This window comes from Drosophila guanche, unplaced genomic scaffold (assembly GCF_900245975.1).
Source record: "Drosophila guanche unplaced genomic scaffold, DGUA_6, whole genome shotgun sequence".
In the NCBI taxonomy this organism is placed as follows: Eukaryota; Metazoa; Arthropoda; class Insecta; order Diptera; family Drosophilidae; genus Drosophila; species Drosophila guanche.
This window is the reverse complement of record NW_022995749.1, coordinates 3,761,486-3,787,222: the sequence shown is the minus strand read 5'-3', so window position 1 is coordinate 3,787,222 and position 25,737 is coordinate 3,761,486. Positions and strand designations below refer to the sequence as shown.

General features: G+C 45.5%; 1 protein-coding gene across 3 annotated transcripts in view; it reads left to right on the top strand.

Moving 5' to 3' along the window:
* LOC117585178 overlaps window positions 1-25,737 on the top strand; it is a 96,275-nt gene that overhangs the window by 51,546 nt on the left and 18,992 nt on the right. For all 3 annotated transcript variants that reach the window (XR_004573904.1, XR_004573905.1, XM_034274521.1), the window contains one exon: window positions 13,605-13,644. Coding sequence is in view for 1 of the 3 variants with exons in the window: in XM_034274521.1 (XP_034130412.1) it covers window positions 13,605-13,644 (40 nt within the window). In the remaining 2 variants the exon portion in view is untranslated. The remainder of the gene's footprint in view (window positions 1-13,604; window positions 13,645-25,737) is intronic.

Here is a 25,737-nt window from a genome sequence, read left to right as displayed (position 1 = left end):
ACACACTCATACTACATACAATGTATACATATTATGTACATATGTATGTATGTATGCATGGGCATGTACACACTCGTGTTTCATTTGCAATATTCATCACAGCCATTAATTAGCCTGTTGTCTTCTTCATCCAGTCGATAAGCGTATGCCACATTCGTAAATAAATTTGACATTCTATTCATAGTACAAGTCTCGTTCTGTTTCAACAAAATTCAAATTTATGGCGTCACATGTTAGCGTTCCCCTGAGAAAACACTCAGCGTCACTTGGCTTGTTTGTTTTCTAAGTAGTTAAAATATACTATGGTCAACGGTTTCGTTCTATTTAGCTCAAAAGCTGACATCGCACACATGAGATTGAGGCTCGTGCCTCTGTGTTTTGCATTGATGGCACCAGCTTCAAAGTGGAGGCAGCCACTCCCACACCATCCTCAATGTGTTAATGGTGGCCGCATTGTATTCTCCCGTTCTCCCAGTAGTGTCCGCGACAAGTGGGTAAACAGAAAAGTGCGGTGGCAACACCTAAACTGAGTTAATGGGGGCATTTATTGCCAAATTGCTGTAATAAACAATTTGTTGAGCATTTAACGAATTTTACTACCGCCAACAAGAGCTGCCAGCGCAGCGGTTGAGACGGTTGGGACAGGGCAGGGCACGGCAGGAGCGGGCCAAATGCGAGAGTGAGCCCATAAAAATGTTTATGATGGATTATGCTCCCTCAATCCCCCACTCGCAATGGCGGCTGCCCTCCGGCTCGACTCTCATCATTCACTTAACGTTTTACGACACTTTCCATGTGGGACACGTTGAGGCAGGTTGCGGGCGCGCGCGGCTCTTGACTCTCGGCTCTCCGGAGACGTGGTCAATGAAGCAGCCTCATTCAATGTCAAGGTGAAAAGTGTATCACATAAATCGGCCATAAAGGTGACGCAGATTGATTTAGACAGCGAGGAGAGCACGGCTGTGGCTGTGGGCCGCGAACGCACTGACAATACTAACAATTCTGGTGAGACTGTGGGAGCAGTCAAGAGATATTAAAATTTTACGGTCAGCAGCAGACGGCAGCCAGACAGACAGACACCTAGACACACTTTCGCACACACAACACACCGCTTGCCTCACACACACTCGTGCGACAGTAAAATAAAGCATTATTATGGCAACCATTAAACGAAGGCAGACGACGGCTCCACTCCAAGTCAAGTGCCGCTCAAGATGTCGGCGGAAGCTGAGCGGTGGCCTTGGATCTGGGACAGGGTCTGGGACCGTGTTAGGTCGGGTACGGGTGCGGGTGTGGGGGCTTGTCATCCATCTCCCATAAAAGCGCGCGACTAACACGCGAGTCAAGTACTGAGACCAGACCCCCACCTCTCATCTCCCATCACCATGTAGCCCGGAAAAGAGCCACGACTTGCGGCTGCGTTTTATGAATGAAAATGCCTCTTTTCTCGTCTTCCTTTTTGTTGCTCTTTAAGCGGCCTTTTATTGGCCTAATGTCGCATTATGCACCACATCAGCAGTGAGGGAACCACTCGAAAGGCGACTTCAAACGCTGTTTGTCTCAAGAAGTCAAGTGCTTAAAATTACAGCTAAATGCTAGCTTCAAGTGAGAGCTTGTGGGTGCAGGAATCAATAAATCATTGGAATATAATTCTCTGAAATTCAGGCTGATTGGATTTCTATAAAATTCATCTACTTCTCTTTCTATCAGTTTGTTGTGCTCCAACAATTGAATATTCCACTTACGATTTCGTGGTGTGGACGACATTTCACACCTTTAAATGCCTCGAAGCTGTATCACACCGTATTCCGCAGTGAGTGCTGCCGGCGACCAATGACATGGCAGACACTCATCAGCCGGCTGTGGGGCTCAAGCCCAGCACATCATTGCTGCCATGTTTGGGCCCCTTTGTCTGCTGGCACCGCGCACAGCTGGCAACTAATCAAATGCCAAAACACGTTCTCGGCAACCGCTTATCATGGGCAGGCCCAGACGGAGACGGGGGGGGGGGGCTAAATTAATTTGCATATTACCAACCACTGACAGACTGTCAACGGCAAAGGCAACGGCATCGGCAGTGGACTGGCTACGCTGGGCATGGCGATGGCGACGTCAACCTGCGAGTCGGATATCAGGGGCATTTGTATAAATATGATTGATTTATTAGACAATTTCGACAGCATTATGCGAACGTGTCACGCATATCTGGAATTGGGTTTTGTTCTCCACACGGCATAGCTCTTTGTTTGGGCCAGTGACCAGCTGGCAGCAGCCAGAAGTCTTGAATAGAATCCGAGATTTCTTATCTACAAAATCCTTAACTTTCAGAGCTCAGCTCCAAAACTTTCGAGGCTCATCTGCAGTTGTCCAAATTTGCATTCTCAGCTCTGCTCTACGCTTGCACGTTTCGAAAGGCCATTAGAGATTGCATTCTGCCAAGTTTTGACTGCAGTATAATTCTCGTAAACGAGAATCCAGAGCCAACAAAAATAGACAAAGAACCCGACTAGCCAGCGACTGCGCATGCTCGTGTATGGCGACGCCGACGTCGACGCTACGATGAAGCTGCAGATAAAATTCACCAATACGCACACACATTCCCAGGGGCGGCCATTATTATGGCCGCCTTATTATCACTTCGTGTGCGAGTGAGACGCGGAACTGCTGCTGATTGGCTGACGAAATGATCCCTTTCTAAGGCACACAGCAGCGACCTCTGGTGGGGGATCTGGCAAGCAGCAGCTGCGAATGAACTCCGGCAGAGGGCATTTTTGGGAACAATTTTGTGTCTGAAATATGTTCAAGTGTCATGACGGGCAGTGCCGTGTCCCGTTAGTGCAATAATCTACATTCCTGATCTGCTGCAAAATCCGAATCGCTTAAGACTAAAAACTAGTATTTATTTTTTAATCAACAAAGGAAAGAAAATCAAGAGTAAGAACTGTCATATCTTGAGTCTGATGCGTCGTCAGGTGTCGCCACTGTGAAATGTAGACGAGATGTAAATTTGATGTAGCAAACATATGAAATGAAAAACAAGGAACAAACGAAATCGTTGCTTTGCAGACAACATTTTGCTCAATTTCGAAAAAGCAAGCCGAAAGTAAAGCTTGTTGTTCTTATGTAAATGGGCGCGGAGCTTATTCTGCACATGTAACGGAGCCGCAGGGCAGGCCTTGGCCATGTACATAGACGGGGATACATGGTTGGGCCTCGGCAGGCAACATCAACATCCCTCGATGGCATGCCGGCGAGATAAAAATCAATATAAATATATAAAGGGCGAGCAGGCGCTCTTCTATATCTATGTCTTTATGTATGTACCTTGCGGGGAATACATACAATATTTGCGCACACTTAATGAGAAAATTTATGCGTTTTGCAAAGGATTATGGCGCAGAAAATTTCATTAATTTCATTTAATATTCGCAATAAAACGGGAAGCCCAGCCAATTTGCATACGAACTGCCTTGAGAAGACAGCAAACTTTAAATCAATTGAAGCCATTTCTTACATTTACAGCACTCAAGCTGCCACGCCCTGATCTCGATATATATGTATGTAAATATGTACCAAAACTGGCAGAGACTTCACACAGTGTGTATTTATATTTTATACATTTTAATCGATCCATCGAACAGGATATTAATTTCAAATTTCGATATAAACTTCACACTTTACGATGATTCAATGGGGCAGACGCGGGGGGCCTTGGGTTCCGCCAAGTGCCGCTTAATGACCCCGCCCCGACTTATCGCGAACCTGTTCGCAGAGCACTCTGCTAAAGGACAACTTTGCATTCGCCATTCGTGGTTATCTTCGAACATTTACATATGTATTGTACTTACGTACATACAAACTGCTTGACTCAGATCGTATATTGAATATTTATACTTATAATTTCATGCTGAAGCTGTGCAAATTGGCCAATTCAATTCCATACACCCTCACGAAACTGCCTCTGTCAAAATCTGAAAAATGTTCAATTAGCGGCTATAACTTGTACTTTAACCAGTAAAATGGTGTCGCTAAAATTATCAATTTATTTTTTTATTTTTGGGTAGTGGCATTGGAAATGCGAAATAAACTCACGGAACCTGCGTCATATTTATTTCGAGTGCAACGAAGCCCATATTAAAACCACCAATATTAATTTGTAAATAATCATTATAAAGCGTTTAAAAAATGTTTTGGACTGCAAAATATTACATTATGTAGCTATGTTTATAGATTGTTTATTAAAATAATCTTGAAGAAAAAATGTCAAATTTAGAATGAATAAAAAGTATTTTTTATCAACTCAATTCTTGCTGAACCTAAGATTAAGTGAACACTCAAACTTTAATCCGATTCCAAAGAGAATTCTATGCATAGTCAATCTCTGGTTATGGACTGAATTTTGAAATTGTCTACTTAAAGCACAATAACCAGACTGATGACAAAGGAAAACTTTCAAGTTGTTTAGAGTTTTGAGTTTAACGACTTTTCTATTGGCCAAAGGGATTCTCTTGGAGCTTCTGAGCAATGTTTTATTTGTGTCAGTCAACAAAACTCACAAACTCGAGTAGAAGAAAACATCGTAAATGTTTTTCCCACAGATTAAAATGTAATAAAACATGGATACTTATTTCGCTTCCTTGCGGAAACTATTTTCATATTCAAATAGTTGAATCTTTGGGAGACCCGAATATAAAAATATTTGTATCTGCTGAGATTCGATTTGCCGTCGCAATTTACTAACTTGCTGTATAAGATTTGTGAGGGAGGAGAGCAGCGCAGAGCCAGAGCCAGAGGCAGAGGCAGATAACGAAAAGATTTCCAAGTAATTGAATGCGTTCAGAATTTTAATTGTCTGGGGCCACTTTTGCATCTCAAGAATGGAAACAGACATTTTGTCTGCTGCGGGGCTTCAATTAAAACATTTCAAAAAATCTCGAGGCATATTTTCATGGCCTGTCGAAGAAACGCATTAAAATGGGCGACGCAATGCGATGCGAGGCGATGAGATGGGTTGGGTTGGGGCCTCCTCCGGCCTCCGGCTTTGCCTCGCACTTGACTCTCGTTATAAGTACATCTGAGAGTCAAAGTCGAACCGATCCGATCCGATCTGATGTGGGACTCGCTGCCCCCACTCTTTGGCACTCTTTCCCCTGGACACCCATTGCAGAGATGTGGCCGCCATTGAAATTCAAGACGCAAACTTGCTGCATTTATCGGGCTCGACTCATGCTCCAACTCAAACTCCTCCTCCTGCTTCTCGAACTCCTTACAAGAACACTCGACTCGTTGATATTCCCGGCATCGGAATAGGCATAAACATGCCACTCGTATAGCACCATTTTTCATTTCATTTCGTTTCAAAATCGCTGTGTGTCCGCCCTTTCCCTGCCCAAGGCAAGTACTTCAGAATGAGCGATGTCTCTGATCTAATTGCAATATGGATGCCAAAACAGGCCGACTCCCTTGACACTTGAGACTCAAGTGGTATGCTCATCCCCATCCCCGTTCCCAGACACACATACCACATAGACATAGACGTAGACATGGTCACAAATTCGATGGAAAACTTCTTTTTCAATATTTTCAAATACATTTACTTGTGGCACATTGTTGTTGTTGCTGGTCAGGTCTCTTTTGTGGTGTCTGAGTCTCCCATTTTCATATTTCCAGGCCGTATTTTACTGAATTCCAGACTGACAGCTACAAGCAACGACCGACGCCCCTGCCCCTGACCCTAACTCGTGTCTTATCTCGAACACAAATTTAAAATAAATAAATAATTTACTTTGTTTGGGGGTTTGTCTTTTGCTTTTGTTATATTCCCCATTTGGAATCTGGTAAATGTTTATACCATCCGAAAACCCAACTCCCCATCCATTGCCATCACCGTCTCAATCGTCTCAATCGTCTCAATCGTATCTGTGGCACAATTTTTACGATCCTGAATTTAACACATGTGCCGTTAGCGCTCATTCCCCATCTCTGGGGAGTTGCATTGGGAAATTTATGAAGCGGTTAAGTTTTTTCGTCTCTCGTCCAGTGCATTGAATTTTAATATTTCTCTTGCCACTTTGGGCACTGGGCATGGGAAGTCGCATCGAATGCATTTCGGTTATCGCTCAGCCACTCCGAACAGTCGGTAAATCAATCAAGGAACTTGCCCCCTTCCCAAACCCAATGCCAGCGAGGAAAATGGAGGATCCCCGATCTCTTGGGCTCGACATTTCAAAGATATTTTGTATGTCAAGCAGGTTATGCTCGTTTAATAAAAAGGTAGACTGAAAACGATCAAAGCAATTGTGTATAACTCCACAAGTTGCGAGTGTCAAAATAAACTTAAAATGTAAATGCATTTAGAGTGAATAATTATTAATTTTCGGTACACCTTTACAAGCAATTTCTTCAGTGGAGAACGAACAGAAGTATTTCCCATTTAATCCTTTCACAACCTTCACGGCTGCTGTTATTATTCGGCGTAGTTGTTTTTTCCGGATGAATGGCCAAGGGTAAACTTCCAAAATTGTACCACGTAGTAGTGTGTTGGATGTTTCGATAGAGTTTGGGTTTTTTTTTTATCCAGCTGCCATTCCATCTCAGTGTTTACCCCGGGAGCAAGGACACGCCCTCGAACGTAAAAGGGCGAGCACTTTCAATTGAAGGCATTTCAAAGCAAATGGCATCCTGCGATTAAGTGGAATGAAAATAAAGCGCATTTCATAAATAGCTAAGGAGCAAGATGGGCGGCATCACAGTGGTTGTGGCGGTATCCTTTTGTTGCGGTTTATCTGATGGTGGAAGAAGGAACGAAAGGGCAAGAAGGCGCTGCCCGATTTCCATGGGAGCAACAGCAAATGTTGTCATTACATGGATTAAACGAAACATTTACATGCCAAAAGAAAGCCACCCCAGACGCGACCACATCCCTCCGCCCTTGTGGTGCCACCAGGTGAGTGGGGTGGCGGTTCCATGCCACATTCAACATGGCAGCGTTGGTGGAAGGGTGGCAGCCGAATGGCAACCGCTTGCTTTTGGCTGCCAACTCTCACTTTTGCGTTGCAAGAATTTTGATTTACGGCTTCCTCTTACCTCTTCCTTCACCGTTCTGAGCCAGGGAATCGCAACAATTGTCAGTCCCTGCAACCCTTTGTGAGGACGCGTCGCCTGCAACCTGACGACGGCGACGGAGACTGAAACGGAGTCGGAGACAGTTCCATTGAAATGTCAAATAAACCGCGCAGAAGGGATCGAGACTGAGAGACGGAGACAAAGGGCCTCAGCTGCCTGTTTGGCAGCATTTTTAAATCCATTTATGCGGCAAATCATAAAAAATAATTCAAGAATATACGCCTTTTCTCCATTTTTTCTCTTGGTGCAGCACCGACAACACCGTGCAAATGTTGTATGTTTTGCTACAACAAATTTTACGCATCGCAATCTGCTGAAAGAGTCGCGGGGGGTCAGCAAGCCACAGGTCGCAACCCGTTCGCGTCACCTGATGCACACGGCAGGTAAATCCTTCACGGAAAACTCTCTCTTCCTCTGTCTTGATCCGTAGGTAGCGAGTGCCGTTGAGCAAATTGGCATCCTGCAGGGACTGGGTGGCAAACTTAATTCGATTGACAATCCATTCCGCGTAATTAAAAGTACGGGAAGAGCGACAACAACAGCGACCATGTCGGAGGAATGGGCTACCAATTTGGCTCAAATGAAACCCACCCACGGGCAATTACTGGGCTGCTGGCGGACCCTTCCTCCTCTGCAATTACATTACGCCCATCCTGCTGGCTCCCGCTTGCATGATGATTGCCATTACTATCAAGGGTTTCGGCTTGAGTTTGTGGCCCAATCAACGGCACATCCATCTGCATATGGGCATCCGCCCAGCCTGTGGCGGTAAATTGATCAATTGGGTAAAATTAAGGAGGCACTTTGGTGCTCTGTCGTTGCCTCTCCCCCACCCTCACCATCACCATCACCCCCTTCCACGTCCATGTTTTTGTGGAGTTTCATGTCAACGTGCCGTGGAGCTCATCAATAAGTAAGCCAAAGACTGGCACATGGACAGGGACATGACTTCAGTTAACTAGAGTCAAGTCGAGTCAACTTGAGTGGCCTGCGACATAAGTTGGATGATTAAATGTAATAAGTCCTCCTCCCGATGGGATGACCAAAGCGGGAGTAAACTTTCTCAATTATTTCAGATACTCGTATACAAGCCATTATCTATTGGTTTCCCACTTTTGCTGGATATTCAAGAGATCAATTATAAGCAGTAATCAAGATCAATCCATCCGAGAGATGTGTAAATATATTAAAACGTTTATTATTATTATCGAACATATTAAAATATTTTGCAAATCAAATGCCACAAGTCTCTCAATGCGTGATGCCATGATAATGATGATTTTCCATCAAATGGGATTCTTAAAGCTGGTTTTCGTCACTGATTTCTCGCCCTGGCCCCATCTGTTTACTGTGTGAAATGGATTCCCTGAGATAGTGCCCCCCAAGTGCTGCTCCTCGTGCTCATCCTTCCTCGTCGGAATAGTTTCGTCGTTTTGCTATCGTTCGACATCATTGCTGTTGTACCATCATCGTAAATTACACGAAAAGTATCTATCTTTAGTTGGAAATGTTGCAATTTTATTAAAATTCCAAAAACCCACCCGACGGCAAGCACTCTCCGCCCCACCCTCTCCCAGCACCCATGAATATATGTATGTAGTTCCACTTAGACTCCGAGTCAGACTCGTCTCTAACTTGGACAAGGACGAAGGACAACCAGGCAACCACACCCTCCTCCCAAAGCCAACGCCAGTGCCAACGCCATATTGCAGAAATTGTGTGGGCCACCATAGTTCCCCCAGTGCCAGCCCGGGCTGTCGTTGCTTTTATATAAACATGAGGCAAGATTAGATACAAATTACACGCCAGCTTCCCAAGGTGGGCAACGCCCCTGTCCAGGTACTCGTTCTCATTCCGTGTCTGGCAATTTGCTCACCTTGCTGATGCTGATGCTGCTGCTGCTGCTCCATCTGCTGTCGTGTATCCATAAGTTACAAACGCAAAGTATCTTTGGACCGACAGGAGCAGCAGCAACAACAACTTCAATAACAGGAAAAACTTTTTCCGTACTCGTTGGGAGCGGGGCAGGGTAAATGAAACAGCAGGCAATGGCAAAGGCAAAGGCAACGGCAACAGCAAATGGCGCTGGGCATCCCTATTTCCCGCTCCCGAGCATTTAGTCTATTTTATTATTTATTTATTTCATATATTCAGCAGCGGGCGCGATTATAAAATGCAAAAAGAAGGAACAAATATGGAAAACTATGTTGGGGTCTCAGGAGAGGCATTGACTCCGCTGCTCCCCATCTCGGCAGCTTCCTAGAAGTAATTTTTGTCTGCCAAACTCAAACTTTACTTATTTTCGCAGCAAAAAGAAAGTTTGTCCTTTTTCCGTTCGTGATTTGATGCGGGGGGTGGGAGGCAGGGAGACCTAGCCGGTGATGGGGAGGGAAAATAAAAGCAATGTCAGCCGGAAAGTTCTCCAAAGGGTCCACGGTACACGGTAGAGGGTCCTCCTGAGTGCGGGGGCGGATGTCGCTGCGGTTGTGTGTTTGCTCGGATGACAAGGGCAGGCTGAGCCTCATTCAGTGGCACGTTTGCAAAATGGCCCGATGCGTGTCTGGAATACATTTTCATGCTTGCCAAAAAAAATGGAGAAACACCCAAACCCAGGCACAACTTTTGGCATGCTCTCCCACACATGCCCATTCTGTGCCACTCGTGCCACTCCCACCAGTCCCAGTCCTGGACTCAGTCCCCCTTGGTGCATTTGTACATATTGTTGGTTGTATTTCAACGTCAATTTATGGGAAATTGTTTGCCAAGTAACACGAAAAGCGGCATTTTGTGTTTTCTAAAATTTAATGTGGCTCTTCTCTTACTCCGCCGCTCGAAGGGCCGGTGGATGGAGGGGAGTGCGTGTGCTTATGCCACAGAATTTTAAATTGGCAAACAGGAGCACTCACACTCACAATCACACACTCGCACACACAAACTTATGTGGAATAAATTCCCATGGGTCGTGCCGCGCAGGTTTTCGGGCGGAGTAACGCAGGCGCAGGCCATGGCCATGGAGGAACTTCACTCTGAGGCGCTACCAAACCGGACTCTGGGTTGGGTCCTGGCCAGTCTGACGACCTGCCTGCCCTTTTGAAGGGCTTAATGTTAATTGCGGCTTTTGTTTGGTTTTCCATTCGATTAAGTTAATGGCGACAAGCGGCGCTCTGGAGCGGCCTGCTCTTTCCCCCATTCAATTTCCATTAAATTATTGGCAAATCGATTTCATTTTAATCGGAAATGCTCCACTACAGACATACGAATGCTTATGTTTAAATCTTTGCACCTGCTTGATAAACATTTAAATTGTGTTTTCGCATTTATTTAATAAAATCCAACCACGAGCTACCATAAGGGTATATATTTTATAATTAGCTAAATGCATAATCAGTTAAATATCGCTTTTTAATTTGCATCTCACTGTATTCATTTACGTTGCTGTGGCGACTGTTCTGACACTAGTTTCATATGTTTTTGATACTCCATCCATTTGTCTAATTTATTAGAACTGAAACAACTTGGGAAGTGTCTACAAAATAAGCGCTCAAGGGCCTTTGTTCGCCATCTCTCTAGCCGATCGATGACGTCTTTCATTCCTCAGCTGGTCCAAGCTCTTAAGTAAACGAATTTGTTGCCACCTTAATTTGATCTAGTTTGGTTTCAAAGACAACAAATTCTGACCAGGAAATAAGTCAGCAACAACATGAAAACTCGTTCTTAATTGCTGAAAAATATTTGCTGGCAACATAACTCCATCTACAATGTTTTATCTTATGCAAAAACTCAATCACTCAGTAAAATCCTAAAATCAAAATATCTTATTGATTCTTTTAATGCCAATTCCTAAATAAAATGAAAAAAAACGATGCGTAAAAACATGTAATCCCCTTTTGGTGCCGTTGCCTTCCTTGTATTTTACTTGTCTTCCCAGATCAGAACAGATCATGTATTGAATTTATTTATTTGTAAAAAAATTGTAAAAAATAATGAAACAAATTGGAATGGTCTTGGACGGTTAGGAGCATCGACCAGATCGAGCATCGAGATGGAGCAAACAATAATGCAGGAACATCCGCAGCAAACTGTCAACTTAAGCGTCGTAAAAAGTCGATTGTATCGACAATAATTCTTCGCATTAAAAACACAAAGTTAATGCGCCAGTAGTTGCCGAGCGACTCCACTCGGCTGCAAGGTGGAACCACAGCTAGAGACAGAGACAGTATTAGCCTCAGCAAGAAAGAGAGAGCGAGGGAGAGAGCACGAGGAGCGAAAGGAAGATCAGGAGTGGAGAAAGCGGGGAGCCGGGAAAGAGAGCGAGTCCGGAGCGCCTTAATGGAAGACTCAAATGCTCGTAAAGTCAGCGGGCTGGGGCCTGGAGACTGGAACTCCTGGGGCTGAGCATCTCGGAGTGGGGTGCTGAGACTCTTCTGGTGGTTGTCGAGTGCACCGCTGGGCACTTAACTGGAGGAATTTGTTTGTTTTCTCTGGCCACTAGGCAGTGCGCCCCTCGACGAGCAACTCTCTCACTCTGCTTGGCTCTGTGGATCCCTCCCCAGGGCTGGCGTGTGCATCTGGCACACTTACCGCGCAATTAATGGCGCAATTAAATGTTTACTTTAGCCGCTTTCGAACCGCACATTCATATGTATACGTAAATGGCAGCCGTTCGCCATCACAGGGGTATCCAGAAAGGAAGGGGAAAAAGTATTCAGCGGAGAGGCGTGGCTTGGGCTGCTCTTATCAAAAGCTGGGCACATGTGAAACGAAGAGCGAGGTGTCAGTCTGTTTAATTTTGCATTGAAACTGCTTGCTTGATGTTTGGCCATTCCTTTTGTTTTCAATAGCGAACAGAAATCGCAGAATTAGCAATCAAATCTCTTGTCTCATGAGAATTCATAATGAGAGCCAGAAATAGTTTTAAAATATTGATTTTGGCTTTAAACAAAACTCATTTGACACTTTGGCAGATGGAAGACTCGGACAAATATTTATTGACAATTTTAGTTTCCTAATGAAGAAATATCAAATGAATTATAACAATTGTGGTGCTGTTGCTCCTCCGAATACGCATTCCCTTTCCAGCATTCCAGCATTCCATAATATCTGCAAGAGTTTTAGCTTTGGCCATCGCTCTGCTCTAATTTTAGTTCCCTCTGCTGTGGGGGTCGTAAAACAATTTGTTGCAAAATTCAGCAAACAGCCAGAAAAGTGCCCCATAAAAACTATAATCCTTCCGCTGCGTATTCGTGAAGGCAAGCAAAATGAAAATGAAGAGCAGCAAGGAAACTCTGACACATGTTTTCCTCCCAGCCCTCCGGAACTGTGCGAAACTCTCGCTTTCGTTTTTAGAGATCATAAAGCAGTTTTAATGGATGCTTGGGTGTGCTGGTGATGTATGTGTGTGTGGTGTGTGTGTGGGTGGACTCAGCACCGCAAATAGAGTGAAAATCTAAAAAATCCAAATCGCCTGGGATGGTTGGGTTCCGCTTCGTTCCGTTTGGTTCCGTTCTGCTACGTCAAAGAGTTGCAATTACAAAATATTTAATTGCCGGCAGAAAATGTTCAAGGAAAAACGAAAGTGGCCTCGGAAAACGCCGCGGGCGAGGCCTGTTGAGAAAAAGAGTTGACTTTATGGCACTTAAACAGCTATAAAATGTTGAATTATGATTTCGAGGTCGCAAAAAAAATGCCCAACCGCGGTACTCCCTGTTTTTGTTGCAACAAACACCGTGACGTGTGTCTTTGTTTATTCTTAGATTGAAACACACACATGACGGCATATGGGACGGGTAAACGGGCCCCAATAATGCGAATAGCAGCCAATGACACATCCGGACGCAGGACAGGACCTGAGCCGAGTCCGTATCGTGTCTGGGAGAATTTCGGAATGACGCCTGTCACTTGGCTTCAATTTATTGCCCTTGCCGATGTCTTATGGCCGCTGTCCCTCGATGTGCAAATGCATTTACATATTCAAAATGCCACGCTGTGGTCAGTGGCAATCGCTGTCCCAGACCCTCAGTGCCTGCTGTTGTCTGCCATGCCAAGTGCACGTTTTGGATTGTTTATACAATATATTTCTGTTGTTTTTTTTAAAAGTAAATATCATGAGTGAGTGCCACGACAGACAGAACAAAGAATGCATAAATTACGGAGTCTCCCGCCCCCAGGCATCAGACTTGTCTGTCATGATTCTGACTGGCACTCGCCTAAAAATCTTGTCCCTCGCCTTATTGAAATTGATGCCAATGCCAGTGCCTCCTTCTCCCTACCAATTGCACTGACCCGAGCGGTCTGTCCCCTGTCCCACATGATAGTCTCCCAGAGTTCATTGCGCCCTATCAGTGTCCAAAGTCGAGACGCACAAATCAGGCAGAGATCAACTGCAAATGCACGAGTACGAGTAATAATTACAATTTATAAAAGTTTACTGCCTTGCTAAGATTTTTAATGCCACTCGCTCTCCTTTCGTTTCGTTACAGCTCTTCGACGTGGGACGCAGACGGGACTCTGGACTCTCTCGTAAGTGATATCGATTGATCCATCAGTCGATAAGTAATCATTTTATTATCTGCACTCATAGTCCCACATTCGCATGCATCCGCTCGGCTGGGAACCAATCAAACTTTTATGGTTCCTTCTCTAGATTTGAGCAGCGTCATAAAGACCCAAACCAATGTCCCTTAAATATTATCGGAATGATCAGCATTATATTTCTGCAATGGATTGCCCGATCACGAAACGAAATAGTAGGAAGGGAGGGAACTACCACAGAACGTGTTTGAATATCAGCAGTAGATGTAGATGTAGCGTGCCTTGTATTAGGCAGGTCTTTTTTTTATTTTTTTATTGATAATATACATTCAAGTTTCCGCGACGGACAGCTTAAAATGGGAACTGAATTTAATTAATTAAAGCAAGTACATGGATAGTAAACAAGTTGAGCCCAAAAGGTTCTCAGTTCCTTGATTGTTTCTTTCTTCACTAGCCTGAACAACTATTTTGCAATAATAGAAGAATATTCTCTTTTGCCTCGTTAGCGATTTCAAGTCATACACAAGTCGTAAATCAGTTTTTGACATGTTTTGACTCTCCCATAAATTCCACCAGCGATATTTATAGATAATATAGTGGGTCCACGAAAAAGCAAGCCCCAGACTAACCCCCTATCCAATCAGCAACCCACTTTGCTGCTACTCAGCGTTTACGTGCGACCGATTCGACTTCAGCTCCAGCTACAGCGAATCAAGATTTTATAGGCGCAGTCGTAAATCGGCAATTTTATTGTTAATCGATGGCCATTTAGGCCCATAAGCCTCTCGATGCATATTAAAATATACATAGGAACTGTATACCGATACACTTTCAATACAATATTGAAAGGTGAGTCTGACAAGTTCGAGTCGAATGATGAAGGGGCGGCAGACGACATGAAGTTGATTTATTTGTTTTTAATGACGTGTTTAGCACACAGTTCCCCAATAGCGAAACCGTAAAATTAATAAGAGATTAACCTGACTTGATTGTGGAAACATAGGAAGGCAGGCATTAGTTGCTCCATCCCCACTGTTCTTTGCAAGCTATGAGTCAAGAAATTACAGCAAAGGTTAAAGCCGTGTCACAATGGAACGAGACTATGTATGAACAGACAGGGAAGATGGGACAGACTCTAGACTCGATAGTAGCAAAAGGCCGGCGGAATCAACAATGGATACAGATACGCACGGAGAAGTAGAAGTAGAAGGAGAAGGAGAAGGAGAGAATGCCGGTCCGGCAAACGCCCAGAGAGATGAGCGGAGCAGCCGCACTGCGGGCGAGAAAAAACCACCCCGAAAAACGAACAGAGCAGAGAGCAGGGCAGGGCAGCATACAAGAAGAACAGGAACCACAGCACAGCAATGACAGCATTTCCAAAATCAAATATGGCCGAATTAAATGCTCTCCGTCTCCGTTTTGCGCTCTCCTTCGGTGCGGCCATCATGGCTGGGCATGCTCATAAATTCATTTACTTGTTGTTGTCGAGCGAGTTTCGTTTTGGTTTCGTTATCTCTGCGGTTGTCTGTCGTTCCCCTGCCCATGCCCCACCTCTCCCTCTGCCGTTGCCTTTGCCATGACGGGCATCTGAATATGAGACTGAAATACTTTGTATGCTCCACGTTCGCCTTCCAGCGCTGCCTTCCCGTTGCCAACCAGCTGAGGTTCAATGCCTTGAACGGCGAAGACGAGGAGAGGAGAGACAGACAAGTAGACAGACATTTTTTTGTATGTACTGTGATTGTGATTATTCGATCTAATTCTGGGCAATCATTTACCATTACTATGTTGTTCATTCCTCTGGAAATTATCTATAAGTAAATAGCAAATATTCGCCAGTTATTCAACTCTCTTTCTTATAAGAACTTCATTGCTTCCCACCCTTCTTCGCTGTTCGAATATGATTGCGCGCGCCAAATAATCGAAAAGCAAGCTGCGTCTTTTGAGCAATAGGTGGCGCTCACCAGCTTAAGCTATCGGCCGTCATCGTTGTCGCAGTCGAATTTAGTAAAATTTAGAAATAATCATACAAAACTAGACAATCATGTTTTCTTTTGTTATAAATATGCATATTTTTTTTTATTTCTATTGAAATCTTAGCATTATTTACGAGCATTCAGATGAACTTGAAATTCCTTTGACAGATTGTTGCATTTAAGACAAAATTATTTATTTTGCTAAGATATGCGGCTATAATGAGGCTATCAACAGATGTTTAATGGTATATATACGCACATAGAATTTAATTTAATGACATTCCATTTTTTTTTTGTCATTAAAGTCTCGTAAATTTTTAAAATATTTGTCGCTAATCGCCTTTTAATTACTTTAATTAGTTCATAATTTGATTGCATAAATAAACTGAACTACATATTTTCAAAAACGTGAGACAAACACAAATTTATTATCTTAAGAGTTAGTTCCCTAAACGAAACCCCACATAAATCATCGGTGCCGTCCCAGACAGTTGACTCCTCGTTGAACAACATTGTTGCATAATTGCTGAGGCAAGTTCAAGTCAGCTGTTCATCCATCTGGTCGTCGACAGCAACAGGTTGAGTGATGGAAAGCTTTCCAAGACCGAGCTCCCTCTAGCCATTCAGGGTAGTGCGAAAAGAAGTCCCAAAACCACCCGATTCAAATGATTCAAAACACGATTTTAAGGATTAGTTTTTTAAGTGATATTTAATAAATTCAATAAATTCAATTACATAGTGAAAAGTGTTAAGGAAAAGTGTTACAAAGTGCAAGAATAAATCACAGTTTAAATATTTAATAAAGTTTGTCACATCCCGCGTTGCTGGTGTTTCCTCGTGTTACGTATACTGAAGGTATACCGGATAGGATACACTCAGGATACATTCAGTATACGTATACGAAGTCGCACAGATTCATCCTACATAAACGCTGAAACAGAAATTACGAATGCAGGCGAAAAGAATCTGCAGATGTGGTTCCAGTTCCCAGCTGTCAGCTGCCAGCTCACAGTTCCAAGTTATCAGTTCTAGACTCTAGCGAACGAGAACGATTTCCGCGTGTTGACCCGACGATTGCAAGGCAGCGACTGACTAGACGGCAGGACCCACAAGCCGGCATGTCCTCGTAATTGTAGTTTCCTTTCCAGCCTTCGTAACGCCTCGGGGCTCGTGTTCTCTCGTGTGCTCGTTTCACAAGCGTTTTTGCTCAGCCCATGGCCAGGGGACTTCCGGTCGTCCTCTGCTCCTTTGCCTGTCACCGGGTGCACCCGGTGGTTGGTGTGTTTATTCCTTCAGAGTGTTCAGTTGTTCCTGTGCGAAGGGGAAGCAGCGAGCATGGGGAGGAGAATCGAAAATGATTGCAACAACCTCAGACGTTTAGCCAACACTTGTCCCATAAGACGTGCTCTTAGTCCATCGTTGTCCACCTTCACTCTTGGCAGTTGGTGTCTGCTCTGAGTCCTGGAAATAAAGAGGGAGAGAAAATGTGGGGAGAACAGTAAGTTTAATAAGTTACGACTACGCACAAAGTTCCCAGATACCTGCAGGCATTAGCATTCCCCTTGCCACTGCCACTGCCACTGCCACCACCCATCAGCCCTGTCTTCCCTGCTCTGCTCCTGGTGCCACAACTATTTCGCCAATCGCGATAATCACCCTTTGTTGCCATCCATTACCTTGCCCCAAGCACTCCTTCCTTTCTTCCTTCGTCCATGCGTCTGTCGCAGCCCCTACTTACGCTCAGGAGCACGTCCTTTCATTTAATCCGAAACAAGAAAGGGGCGGCTCGAGGCGCCACCCGAGCAGAGAACCGAGCGAGCACCCAGCCAGAGTGCCACACGAGTCGGGGGCAGCCAACCAGGCAGCTCTCTGGCAATCTAATGCCTGAGATAAAATTCAAAATTTATAATATCGCACAGTTTGCCCGATATAAAACGTAAACTTATGGCTTTCGGGGAGTACGTGCCATATTTTTCTATGTGTATGTGCCACCGAAGTCTCAGCCACTCCATATACTCGTATTTGCCTATGTGTCTCTGTGTGCGAGTCCCGAGTCCTGGGCCGTGCAATGTCGAGCCGTTCCATGCCGTTCCATGCCGTTCCCAACCCTTGCCAGCAGAGAGTCATGAGCTCGTTATGTCTGTGAGATTTCATTTGTGTGCAAAGGCAACCCCCGGCAGCACAGTGGCAAAGCAACGGACTACAGCTGCTTCGAATTGGAATTTCATTTACAGAGTTCGAAATTTAGTTTCGAAATAATAAATGTAACAAAAAATTCCTCTGATATTCCCAGCTCGAATTAGCATTACCATTCAGCTCCAAACTAAATTATATTTCTAATTATAATGAAAAGCTTTTAAACCAACGAAAATAATATTGTTGTATTTTATATGAGGCAAACAGAAGATGCCTTTGGCTATCCCATTGATTTATTATACAATAATGCACTCTGTATATGTGTAATAATTATAAATGACTCTCCGAGCTAACAGCGAGCGACCTCGATACGTTGTCTTTCTGTCAATAAATGCATTGATTGCGCCCACTGTGCTCGGCCATCGTTTGTTTGTGGCTTGTGGGGCTGGTGGGCTTGTCGGCCGCGTGGGTGTGAGGGGATGTGGCCGGAGTGGATGAGGGTGAGGGAAGGCGTACACACAAAACGGCCGTTACATCCATAAATATCATTTTTTTATTGGCACAACCCTAAATGGCGGCATTCGGCAAAGCAAATTCCAATGCAAAATGCTGCCTCCCTGCCCCGACCGATTCCCAGAGGACGTGCACAGAGAGGGACAGACAGACAGAAAGACGTAGACGCATCCGCCCACATAACGAGCGCCAAGGGCGGATTCAGTTTCAGGTTCAGGTTTTGGGATAGTTGGGCCTGGAGTGTCTCCCTGCTGAATCTCCCTTAAGAATGTGCGACAATTTGCAGAAGCAACGAGCCGTGTGGAGCAGTCACTAAAGCATCCTAAGGGATGGACGTAACACCCCCACCAGCACCACAGTCAGCGCATCTAACAGAAATCTCTTGTTCCCCAAATCGACCGATAGTGCGGTACGTGACTCTATGGCAAATCGTTGGAAACTTGGCCAAAGGTGCTAAACGGATGGAAATGGAGCCGAATCCTGGTGATGAGTCTCCTGTGTGGCATCCGATGCCATGGACAGTCGCGGCGTCGCGCAGAAAACGGAAACAATTGCTCGGAATTACAGACGCCATTGCGCCATTGTTGCCATTGTTGCCAGCAGACGCATGCTACTACCACCCTGGCCATCGCCCAACCACAACCACAACCCCCTGCCCCACCCAGCTGTTGTACCTGGTCTGGACCACAACGCCGTCACCATCAACGCTTTCAGTTGATTGTTTCCACGCTCGTGAGCAGCCCGAACCACACCCACAACCCACAGCCCACAGTTCCTTGCAACAATGGTAAAGTTGCCAGCGAGCAGGGGGAACCCTGCCTGCCTGGCATCGCTGCCGCGTCTGCACTTGCCACCTCTGCGTCCTCGCTGTCTTTGGGGCGTAGTTCTCAAATGAGTTTTCCCTTTTCGCTCTTTTTTTGTCTTCTCAATTATTCTGTTCCATTCGGTTCCTTTCTGTGGAGTCTCGAGCGAAGACCTACGCGTATATTTCTTTATCGCCCATCAGGGATTATGTCTCACGAATTGAAGTTTAATTTAGTTTTTAAATTTGTTTCACCTCGGATTGACTTTGCTCCCCGCCATCTTGTGCGAACAAAGGTTTTGCCAATGGAACATCCTGATTCCTACTAGAAGCTAGAAGTGACTTGACAGCATTTTCTCTTCACTATTATCACAAGGAGGAGAGCGACATAGTGGGAAATCCGTAGATCTTAGAATACTATATTTGACCAATCTTTAATTCTCTGTTTTCAAGGCTGCTGAAATTTCTCTGGTTGAAGTTTGCTTCTGCTTCTAGTAGAAATATTTGACATTTCAAGACCACTTTCCCCTTTGCCCATGAGGCGAACCCACTCCACTCCGAAACTATTTGATATGAAGTCTAATTTAAATTTCAGAATGCTCACGTTCGATGCCTGGCAAATGTGTTCTCTCTCTCTCTGCGGTTTCTATAAAATGTTCGAGTCGCAGCCGGTGGACAGGAGTGGCTGGCTGTCGGAGGGCGCAGGAGGCAGGGGAGCTGGGCAATATTGCGTCAATGACTTGCAAACAAAATTAGAAAAGAAAACCCGAGCGGCGGGTAGCATATGCTGTTGAGTGCGCTCCGGCATCAAAATGACTACACAAACTTTTCAAATTAGATTTCACACCCAAACTAAACATGGGACGATGGCGACAGCGACAACGACAGCGAAGAGAAGGAGTGGTGCCACATTGGAGGATGACAGAGCCAGAGACAGAGACCAAGACTGGGACTGAAACTGAGATAGAGAGTGGGCTGAGGCTGGAGCTGGGACTGTGACTGTGGATGAAGATGGCCACGACACTTGCGCACAGAGCCAGCCACTGTGTTTTAGTTTATTTTGTTTTATTAAAACGACTAATGGCCAGGGCTGGGCTGTCGAGTGGGTGGCGGTGGGTCTGCGGTGGCATCTCCGGCAAACAAAAGCGGAGCACAGCAAAAGACACAATTAGTGTGCAATTTATGCTCCACGGAGCAACAGCAGCAGCAGCAGCAGCCATCATGATTGCCTCTTGTCTGAGCTGCAATTTGAATGACCAAATTAGACGACCTCTGCCGCCCCCACTGCCCTTGTCAGTGTCTGGCTATCTCTTCGCAATTTATGCAGTCAGAGCTACAGAATCCAGGGTTCAAGACGAGCTCGACAATTTGATGATTCCGAAGGCCACCCACACTAGACACCATACATTGAGATCTCTGCCTCTTCGGTTGCTGTGAACGTCGTGGCATCAAAATTAATGGGATGCGTGGCAACCTCACATGTAAATTTGCCCATCTCCGATCTCTAGCATTCCTGCAGCTACATTATGGGTCTAGCAGGGAAACCCTCCCTCCCAGCAATCACACCAGGAATCGGCATATAAATCATGGAGTGGAATTCGCCATATTGTCAGCCGATCTGTGGGCAAATCTCATCAAATTTGATGTTGAAATATGAAAATGAAGCCATAAGCCATGAACGTATGTAGACAGTTCGCTCTTAGGAGTGTTCACTGTAAGTATTGTACATGTGTCACATATGTGCGGCCGGTGGCGAGTCACGCCTGCATATGTCCGCATCAGGAGGAGTCCTGAATATCGCAATCAAAACTGGGATAAGAGGAGGAAAATCAGACGGGTTGTTTGCCATTTTGCAGTTGCAGAAGACCTCTATGCGAGGGGTGGGTATATGTGTGTGTGTATATCGAAAACCGCCCCTGAGGCTGTGCAGCCGTGTCCGTGTAGGTGCGAGAGTGCGTAATTATGCGTCGGCAGTCGTAAAAGTTAACTTTATGGCTGTCGTCTGCTCGTCCATTGCTGTTGCAGTTTATGATTCAGCTTGGGCCGAAGTCAGAGTCAGAGCAGGGGCGGGGTCGGGGTCGGGGTCTTTGTCGGGGGCCGGTCTCTGGCTGGCGTTCTGGGACCAATCTGATTGATTTATACGCATGTGAAAAATTCGACTCCAGCTCGTAAACTGGATGGTCTGGTCTGGTCTGTCTTGGCTTGATTTAGTGCCGCTAATAAGTAGCCAGGTGGTAATGTGACCGATTTCCAGCCGGGCGCATCTATGTACATTGCGCATACGCCCCGTGGGCCGTGGGAGCATTTGCAAAAAGTGTTAACATAATTACATCTATTGAAGTTTCAAAATGCTGAACTTAGGCGGTAATTAAAAATAGTTTTGACACTCACCCATCAATAGTGCAGCGGTTTCCAGTCAGTCGAAATAAGAGGAAAACTCTTTGTTATCAATGATAAAAGAATCCTTCTAAAATGAATGTGATTTAACCGACTATCTATCCACTCTCACCGTAATAAGTAAGCACACGAATGACCTGACCCACTGAATTCCAACTGAAGGATGGATGGGCCGGAATGGTGGTCCCCAAATCATTTCCATTATCATCAGCCTTGCCGTCATCATCATCATCCCCAGAATCTAGTTCATCATCGTCTCCATCATCAGACTTTTGTCGTGGCAAAGTGTTTATTGCTGGCGGCTTTCCTCTCCCCATCCCCAGCTCTGCGCCCACACCACGCCCACCCTTTCCGACCTTCGCATGGCACAGTGGGCAATTGGTAGCAATCAGTCTGCCAGTCTGCTAGTCTGCCAGTCTGCCAGTCAGTCATTCAGGGCAATTGTTTCATTCATGGACCCCGCCAAAAAAGGCAAGAAGCGTTTATCATCCCAGACGACGTTCCATCTCTCTCTACCTCTCTGCCTCTCTCTCTTCTTTATCTCTTTCTTTCTCTTTCTTCGCGTAGGCCATTCGAGTATACGCTTGTGTGTGCGTGTGTGTGTGTGTGTGTAGTCAGAGCAAAACAAACCATAAATGTGCGTAGCAGGCAGTGAAACGAAAAGCGAGAGAACGAACGCAGAGAGCAGAGCACAAAAGCGACAAAACAAAGTTTTTGTCAAAGGGTCGACGTCGAACCGAGAACCCCCCGCGACCCCCCGCCCATGTAGGGTATACCATCACGGCCATAAGTCAATGTCAATGGCACACAGACAGAGCGACAAGCAGCAGACACAGATATGAACAAACACACACATAGAAATTGTTTTGGGGCTTTTTCTTTGGAACAGCTGGAGAAGTAGAAGTTGCTCGCTGCTCGAGGCACTTGAACCTCCCCAGTTTTCGAACGCTTAATAAGACCTTGACATGCGACGTTGGCTTGACAAACTAAAAATGGGCTGGAAATTTGTTATTTGGTGTTTATGGCGTCGCTTGGGCCCCCGCCCGCCGTCGCTCCATGCCGATGGATGGATCTGAAAAGAGGGAGAGCACACGTTTTGCATTATTGTGGGATCCATCTGTGGGATGCACCCGATGGAAGGCGGCCGGCCGGAAACTGGTTTACACGTGTAAGCATGCTCACTCACACTCGTGCACGCAGAAACCTGTTTCCGGCTCTGCTTTAACGGTGAAGTAAACCAAAAGCGGGGAAAGAAAGCTCCGCCGACTCTCTCGCACAGTCAACTAATGAGAAATTATTGAAAACTAACGAAATAAAACGATTTAAAATGGTCTCATCTACATTTTCACCACCGAAATACACCGATGCGTTACACTTTTGCACTGTTCTCGGGAACGTTTCACTGGTTGAAGTTGCAGTTTTATTTTTAGCTGATGGCTTTTTTTGCGGTTGTTTGCTTTTCGACGTTTTGCGTCAATGTGAAGCCGTTGCCCGACGATTTCTTGTACGCCGCTGAGCCTCAGGTCTGGGACGGCGGCGTCGCCGGCTGCGACTGCGACGGCAGCCGCGCTGCCGTTTCTGTGTCTGTGCGTATCTCACAGATATCCAGCCACGGCCCGGTCGAGTATCTGTGTGAGCGCACGTATATCGTATCTGTGTCTACCCCCCATGCGCTTGTGTGTGTGTGTGTGCTGGTTTGAGTTTCAGTTCATGCGCGCAGCGGCCACAGCTAACTTCCCTTCACGCCGCGTGGTCATAGATAATATCTCCACTGTGTGTGTGTGGCACACGCACGTGCAGGGAAATTTCCCACATAGCCACACACACACACACACTCGTGGACGGACTCCAGCTGTCTAACCGTTTTGGTACTTTCATCCAAGCACAGTTACAGTTACTTTGCTGCTCTACTCGAAATAGGGAAATTTCGCGCGAAAATATCCCATCCACAGCCACGTGCTGGCTGGCTTCTGTGCTTTTACCGCTGCACAGTTCGAAAAAGCTCCCCGACTTTGTTGTTCGTGTTGTACATAACATAACCCCAACCTCGCCATCGCCCTTACCGCTACCCGTACCCAAATCCATTTATGGGCCACTTCTACGGCCCATCTAGAGTTTGGTTTCTCTCCGTCGGCCATTGGAGTCGTCGTTGCCAGGGCTCTTGTTGCAATTAATGACCATTTGAATTATATTTGCGCTCGTAAAATTTACAAGAATTGTTTGCTGGCCGCGCGTCCAACCTCCCGTTCAGATCTCTTCCTGCCCGCCCTGCACGGCTCTTCATCCTAGATACAGCATCCAACAACCAGTTCCCAGCCTCTCGCTTCGCATTTTCCCATTCATTTCGAACGTAGACAGCAAAAATTTTTACGACTCTTCTGCACAATGCGCAAATACGACGACAATGGGCCAGCCGACCCCAGCTCCGGCCGCCCCTGCCTTTGACCCTACCCCAGACCCGGACCCAGCCCCAGCTCCAGCCCCTCCACCTTCACATTCCGCTTTGGCTTTGGATGGTACAGGAACTCGAACTGGAATTGGGACTGAGACTGAGACTGAGGCGCATTGGCCGCTTTGGAGATTTTATTGTGGGGTTTCTCATTTAATAAATCGTTTGTTGATAATAAATTTTGCACTCGACTTATATTAAATTTCTCCTGAATTGGTTCAAGCATTTTTATAAACGCAAGAAAATGGTAAAAATGCTTGACATTTGGGCGCTTCTTTCCATAAAATAATATCAGTGTAAAAAAGTTGAAGAGTCAAAGCCACGTTAAATCATTTCTTAATTAAAACGGTTTTTGTATTTACATTCATAAATGTGTGATATATTTACCGAAGAGCATTAAATAATCGTTATTATTGCACAAATAAACATGTTCAATAAATATTATTTATTGTCACACCAAGCACCGTACTGATCCAATTTTCTTGTTTTCAATTCTGAGTTTTGAACTCTTAAATTGAGAGATTTAAATCATTCGCTTGTTTTGAAGTTCAAGCAATGCTGGTAAAGATTTTACTGTAAACGCCGTTAAAATAAAGAGAGGAACCCAAATCTCTTTTTCTGTTAGTCAGCAAAAACTCTGAAGAATCCAATTTTACAGTACAGATTTGTATTCATTTTATGTCGAGCTAAAAGATGGAAATGCTAAAATGAAATAATAATGGTTATACCACATTCATTTCTAATCAAAATGCATCGTCAATGTACATATCCCTGTCCGCAGAGTATGAGCATATCTGAGAATCGTATTTTGCACCCCATTGAAATAGAGCTCTGGGCAAGTTGCAAGCAAAAAGTATTGGTGTAGCAGCATTCCCGAGAACTGCAGTATGGAATTTTCAGATAATCATTCTCTGCATTCGACTTTGGTGTTAGTGTCAGTGTTCACCCCTCGGTAGATAATTAACAACCCTTATCCGTCTGCTCCTCTCTCCCTGTCTCCTTTGGTTGTGTAACCTTTATCTGCGAGCAAGAGAGTTTGTATGTCTGTGTGTGTGTGCACCGATGCGCTTACCCCTAATTGCAATGCCATAAAAAGTGCAATTCAAACGAAGGACAACCACCGTCGCATGGTGAGGAAAGGGATGCCCAGGAGGAAGACGAGAACACAGGCTCTTGGCCCTTTGCCATTACATTGCAGCCATGATTGCGATGAGAGCGTGCATTGTCTTGGCAGGATGCATTCGACCATCAGCCGCAGAACCGGAGAGGGCTAGGGAAATGGATAGGGACACTGACACGGACACGGACACGGACACGGACACAAACGCGGACAGGGCGGGCAGACGAGGTTAGGGAACAGCCTGGGCAGCAGTTGGCAAGCATCAAATTATGCGAAACTGCATTCTCACTGCTCGCATCGACAAGCTCAAGCCATTTGCACCATACGGACTTCTGGAGGAGATGGATGCAGGAGCAGATGATGGCCGGGTGCGCATGGATGAGTGCAGCAGCTGCTGATGCTTTTGCAGTAAGTGTCCTTGCACCAACCGCCGCCCACGGGGGTTGGGGCTGGATGCAAATTTTCAATGAAAAGATATCGAAAATCTCGAGGAGTGCAGCCAATCAACTGGAAATTGCCAAGCGTCGAATCAAGTGCCCCTCCCCGGCAACACCACATCTCCCACCCGCGGGAGAATTGATAACAGATATCGGCAGCGGCAACAGCCCGACGGCAACGCGGGCGATTAGCGGTGCGAGCGGACCTCAGCCGCCCGACTGTCGGAGGCAGAAAGCCAGCAGCCCCACAC